General features: G+C 37.4%; 1 protein-coding gene across 1 annotated transcript; it reads left to right on the forward strand.

The window, feature by feature from the left end:
• Positions 1-2,363: 2,363 nt before the first annotated feature.
• LOC131311290 (F-box protein At1g67340-like) lies at positions 2,364-5,931 on the forward strand. The gene is made up of 4 exons (XM_058338671.1): positions 2,364-2,917; positions 3,394-3,556; positions 4,354-4,710; positions 5,163-5,931. The coding sequence occupies exons 1-4, from the start codon at positions 2,481-2,483 to the stop codon at positions 5,574-5,576; spliced, it is 1,371 nt and encodes a 456-aa protein (XP_058194654.1). The 5' UTR covers positions 2,364-2,480; the 3' UTR covers positions 5,577-5,931.
• The last annotated feature ends 801 nt before the right edge of the window (positions 5,932-6,732 follow it).

A 6,732-nucleotide genomic window follows, 5' to 3' on the forward strand; every position in this document is an offset into this window, starting at 1 on the left:
GAATTCCCATGGATCATGGATGCTAATCGTCATGTATAGGGAGAAGTTAAGTTTAGTCCCGGAAGCGCAAGCGCGTGAAACGATTGTACAATTAATTATAAATGGGAAATAATTTTGTTATTTCTTTTTTTGTTAATGTCATTTTCTATAAAAGTATTTTTGCATCAAAAATATACTTGCAGTGGAGTGGTGTTAACAAAACAAAGAGCGACAAAATCAGCAGCTTTATAAATTCTTTATTAGTTTGACGTAGGAGTGAGCAAAATAACCATGAAACCGTGAATCCAGTCCAAACCAATCCAAACCGAATAATTTGGTTTGATTTTTTAATGATGCGGTTAGGTCTTGGTTTAAAAAAAATAAAAACCGTGTTAAATGGTTTGGTTTATGGATTTACATTAATGGTTCTGGTTCCAAACCAATCCGAACCGTGTGATAGACACACACACATATAGTATATAATTTGTTTAGATATACTTAATAAACTTAATTTCCTTATCTAATACTCTATTCCACCACCCTATTCTTTTCTTTCACTTTCAATATTAATTTCCTAAACTTTCTATTCCTACAATTTCATTACGCTAAACATACATGGTTTGGGCTTAGTAAAGTGATTTCCTACTTTTTTATCTCGGTAACTTACTTTCTAATGTATTCTATTCTTATTTAGTTGATTGATGTTAGTGAGTTTTGATGATTTTAATATATTAATTTCAATATAACTTTTAGTTTAAGTTATCTATGCAATTTTAAGTACTTAAAATAGTTTATAGTAATGATATCTCAATTTTAAACGAACCGTGGTTTAAAACCGAAACCAAACCGCCTTTGAATGGTTTGGATTGGTTTGGTTTTATGAATTTTATGGATTGATTTGGTTCTTTAAATTCATAATCCGTAAATAGTGGTTTGGTTATTGGATTACTATAAAATCAGACCAATCCGATCCATGCTCACCCCTAGTTTGACGTGCACACAAGTTCATCTGGATGACAATACGAGAAAAAGAAGAAGAAAAGAGGATGTATTTCAAATACTTATATCATAACTTTTTACTTTATTTAACCATAGTATAGGCTTAACATTTTTTTTAGAAGACGATTAGAAATATATTTGACAACTCGTATTTTCATATTTTTTGAATCCAACAATATGACTTGATAAAATATAACTCTAAATTATTTATGTGAATACTTACTTAAATTTGTTTATCTTTTTATAAGATCTATTTCTGAGGGCTTATTTGAGAATCCAAAAAGTTAATACATATTCTTATGTTGGATTTTCCATATTAAATGAGTTTCTTATCTCTCTTTGTTTTTTTTAATACTTTTTTCACATTTATTTTGACTACAGATAGATTGTTTGTCATACTTTTAATCAAAACAAATATTTTTTTTGTCATACTTGGAAATAATGAATAAATACAAATAAAGTTAATCTAAGAGAGTTCCTATCGCATATTTCAAATTTTGCATATTTAATGACTATGTTTAAAAGTTTACTATACTTTTAAGGTTGATTTTGGATAGAAATAAATTCATTCGAGATTTGACATGGTAAAATATAGACAAATACTGTACTAATATAAACATGGTATACATAAACATACCAACAACTTTCCATGTCCCTCCTCTTAAATCACTTTCATTGCAAGATAATCTGGAAACAAAATATTCTGTAAAGGCTTTGATTTCGGCACTCGACTTTTTGATACTTAAAAATTTGCCATGTTCTAAAAATCATGCTACGTGTTCTAAAAATCGTGCTACGTGTATTTTTTAAGAATTGAAAGACAACTGCGACTACCAAAACAAAATGTGGAGTGACAAATCATTTTTCGATTTTGTAAAATGTGGAGTCCTAATCCTCTATTCCAATCTTTTTGTTCAATCTAAAAAATTTAACCATTTTAAGAAACACAATGATTATATGTAAAAAGATCTTTAAAAGATACAAATTTTCATATTTACCCTTAAAACTTCTTAAAAATGTTACTTTATAGTACCAATAAAGGTGGTGTAAAAAGGGAAATTTGAATCATTTAAAAGTCAAATGAAAAAATATTTTGAGACACGTTAAAATTATAAAGCGGACAAATAAATTGGACCGGGCTGAATACTAACCACGAGAGTGATATCCACGCGCTGGCGAGCGACAGGTGTTTCCTCCGAAATCCGTTCCGTTTGTTTACGAAAATTAAAACCGTAGTCAGTTAACAACTTCCAAAACAAACCCAGTTAATCCTAGAGAGAGAGAGAGAGAGAGAGTAACCAACATAAATACTAGAGGTTAACGAGAAGACCAGAATTGTACGTACTCGTATCTCTCGCTGTAAAGACACCGTCGGCGACAACTACGAGGACGACGGACCGAGGAACCCGGCCAGCGCCCTTTGACCGACACAGGAAAAAAACCTCCAACATGGGTATTATCGTAAATACCCACACCCCTGCTGCGAGTAATATAATTATTTAATGGCATTCGGCTTTGTCGTTACTCTCTCGTGTGTTCCCTGTTTGATACGGTTCTCTCCTTGTATAAAAGGCCTCGCCTCGCTCTCTCTCTCTCCCTTATCTTTCCAGAGAGAGAAACAAAGGACTTGTATTCACAGAGATTTCGATAGATACATGTGTGTGTGTGTTTTTGGAGAGAGAGAGAGAGAGAGGAGGATGAGAACGAGGCAGGGGATTTGCTACCCGAAAGTGGACATGTGTGGGGACAGAAGAGTAAAGAGAAGAGGAGAATTTTCCGGTGAACGAAATTGTAGCCGGAAACGTTTGAAGACGTCGCCGGAGACTGCCGGAAAGCGTGATTTGTTCGACGGATTGCCTGATGATATCGTAATATCTATACTCTGCAAACTCAGCTCCACCGCCGGTTGTCCCTCCGATTTCATCAACGTTTTGATAACGTATGGGTCCTCTCTCTTATAATTTATTGTTTTTTTTGTTAAAAGATGCAAAAAAAATTTTTTTATAGAAATTTAGGTTGTATTGGAAATGATTTTGGGTTGCCCTGTTTTCGTAAAATTGCCCCTGTTTCCGTAAAATTTCGAGCAATTTTACGAAAACAAACGAAAATGCATTGATTCGGACATAATTGTATTCAAAACCGTGTGATGTATATGGGTCCTACACTATAGAAATAGAGCCAAAGTAACACGATTCTGCAAAGATTAGAAATGGATCCATTTTTTGTTGCATCCGTGCGCAAATCGGTGCACTTTATCTATGTCCGTAATATTTCTCTTCACATTTTTTTGGTCTCCGGGATTTTCGTAGTATATTTTTTAAAAGAGGCATTTGTGTTTTTAACAAATAAAACTCTGTCTTGGATTGGAAAATGTGATTAATTTTTTTTTTATTTTTTGTTTATTTATTGGAACAGATGCAAGAGATTAAATGCGTTGGGTCTTCAATCGATGGTTCTGTCGAAAGCGTCAACGAAAGTGCTCGCCGTCAAAGCAACGAGTTGGTCCGAGTCCGCTCACCGGTTCCTGAAACAGTGTGCCGATTCCGGAAACGTTGAAGCCTCCTACACTCTGGGCATGGTCAGTACTTAAATCACTCAGCACGCATACATAGATGTCTCGAGTTTTACTTTTATTGAATTACTGCCGGGTTTGGACCGCAGAGAACAGTCCCTTCAATCTCAATCTTCAAAAGTACGTTTCAAAAGGTTCAAATTTGCTAAGAGACTCGGACGTGTAAGAATTTGTAACAAGTTATACAATTGATTATTTATAAAAAAAAGTTTTACAATTGATTGTCGAAATAAATAGTCTAGATGTGACTACCTACGTACTTTGACATCAATAGCTTCTCTCTTTTGGCGAAAAGATAGGATGATATGTCTTGTTTGTTTTCCTTTTTGAAAAAAAAATTTCAATTCAAAAAATATTCATTATCTCTATTTTCAATTATTACTATCCACTCATTATTCGTATTTTTAATCATTATTCTCATTTCTTACTCTCCACTCATTACCCCAATTTCATAAAAAATTGAAATTTGTGACATTTCTTATAAAAAAATTTCTCAAAAATTCATCCAAACACAACAAGTACTATGTTCGTATTTGTTAGATTACTACGAGTTCCAAACTCCTGTCTATAGGAGTCGAACCAGGTCGAGTTGACAATAATAGATTCACTAAAGTGAAATTAGTAGTATTGTTTTTTTTTTTTCCGGCAACCTATGGAATTATTATTGTTATTTGAATGCTCATTCAAATGTTGGAATTTTTCCAAAAAATGCCAGGGCTATGTAAATTTTAAGTTGACCAAACGCGGCCTTATTCTATTTGGACTCACAAATTGAGGGTTTGTTTTTTTGTCTGTCAATACAGATTCGTTTCTACTGCTTGCAAAACAGAGGAACCGGAGCTTCACTAATGGCCAAAGCCGCGATTAACTCTCACGCGCAGGCTCTCTACTCTCTAGCCGTGATTCAGTTCAACGGCAGCGGCGGCTCGAAGAACGACAAGGACCTCCGGGCCGGTGTGGCCCTATGCGCTCGAGCCGCTTTCCTAGGACACATCGACGCCCTCCGCGAGCTGGGCCACTGCTTTCAAGACGGCTACGGCGTGCCCCGGAACGTGGCCGAGGGGCGCCGGTTTCTAGTCCAAGCCAACGCCCGCGAGCTAGCTGCCGTCCTCTCCGTTTCCAACTCGGCTCTCAACTCCGGCTCGTGGCTCGCTTGGAAGGTAAGTCCTGGAGGGAGCATGTGCCCACTGGAGGCTAATCTGTACTTATAATATTAATTAATCTTTTTTTGAACTAATATTATTAGATAAGTAATCTAAAAGAAGCATTTTTTAGACGTAAGTACAATAGTGACGTCTTGTTTACTTTAAGGGATCGGATCCTATCTGGTTCAAATTTTTGGACCGGAGGAAACAATTCAAATCTGTACCGTACTTTGGCAAAAGGAATGGTCCGAATCAGCTAAAGTTCTTTTCGTGCAAAGAATTTTATTCTTCTAATAAAGAGTTTTTGAGCAGATTCAAACCATTGCTCATGCAAAAGGTTTTAGAAATTAACTAAATAAAAAGGCAAACTAATCGGACGTATTTGTTGTATTTTTATTTTGAATGCAATTTTCCCGTTAGCCTATCGTTGTTTATTGAAATTTTGTTCTTGAAATTGTGTTTAATAGGTGCCCCAACTTGGGTCGATTTCTGGCTGCGCCACTAGCTGCCCGTTACTCAGCGATTTCGGCTGCAACGTTCCGGCACCCGAACCGCACCCGGCAAGTCAGTTTCTTACGGAGTGGTTCGCAGCTCGGGGCGGGGTACCGGGTCCAGGTCTCCGATTGTGTTCACATGTCGGGTGCGGCCGACCCGAGACGAGGAGGCACGAGTTTCGGCGGTGTTCTGTTTGTGGGGTGGTGAATTACTGCTCTCGAGCGTGCCAGGCGCTCGATTGGAAGATGCGACATAAGGCGGAGTGCGCACCCTTGGAACGGTGGCTTGACGGAAATGGCGACGAGGATGGTAACGGTAACGCTGATGGTAACGAGAATGGGGATGTGGATGCCAATGGGGATTATGATGGTATGGTTGTGAGTTAATTTTGACGCGGTTGATCACAATAGGGACTGCGAATGTGACGATGGTGTCGGTTGCGGCGATGTTAACGGGACTGTGAATGCGAGGACGGTAATGATAGGCATCGGTAGCGGTGATGTTAACGGAGATGGGGACGTGAATGCGAGGACGGTGACGGTAGGCATCGGTAGCGGTATGTTAACAGAGATGGGGATGACAATGGGGTTACGATTCGTACGAATCGATAGTTAATTTTGACGGCGGTGTATTAAGATGGGACGGTGAATGTGACGGTAACGGCACTTGAGTCTTTGAAGATGGTAAGAGAACAAAATTTGTAGCCATTTTTGGTGCAAAATTCAGCTTGTAGGGGTGGGGGGGGGAAGGGTTAAATAGAGCACAATTTTTTGTATGTGGTGGTTTTCTGCCCTAAAATTTCCATAATTTTGATTCTTAGCTTCAAAGATTTTTTTTTAAATTTTATTTCCATCCTTGTGGTAATTTTTTTTTGGGAACCAGCTTTGCCGGAATTTGCCACGTATATCAATGTTGTTCGATTTAACAAGCTATGAACGGCTCGGAGCATAATCAGAGATGCCCTAAAGGGTAAAAGACTAAAGAGAATAATGTAGTCGTGCTTTAAAATTTGTTGCAGAGAAACTCCTCACAATATTTTCTTTTTAATTTTTGGATTCAGTTGATTTGTTTGAACTCAACCCAAAAATTGCTTTTAACTTGGTAAATGGATAAGACTGGTTGCAAGTGGAGTGGAGTGGAGTGCAATTGGTATCTCCCTTATACTTCCATGCACATGAGCAAGGTTCGATTTTCGTAAATATTCATCTACCTCCCCAAGTCCCCTAAGATAGAGCATATTAGGATTAATGAATGGCACAAAGGAAAAAATGATAAGACCGGGTCCTATTGGAAGAGATTAGAATTAACGAATGGCAGGAGGAAAAAAGATAAGACCGGCAGGAGGAAAAAAGATAAGACCGGTCCTATTGAAAGAGAGTAGCAGAAAATAACAAAATTAGGTAGTGGGATTGGATGAATAACCAAACCATATACGAAATCTGTCACAAGTTTAGGGCAAAAGAGAATCTATCAAACCCTAGATGGAAAAAAAAGTCATCAACCTTAGATGGAAAATTCAAAACACAAGAAGAAGTCATAACT

Source organism: Rhododendron vialii, chromosome 12a, assembly GCF_030253575.1.
Source record: "Rhododendron vialii isolate Sample 1 chromosome 12a, ASM3025357v1".
Lineage (NCBI taxonomy): Eukaryota > Viridiplantae > Streptophyta > Magnoliopsida > Ericales > Ericaceae > Rhododendron > Rhododendron vialii.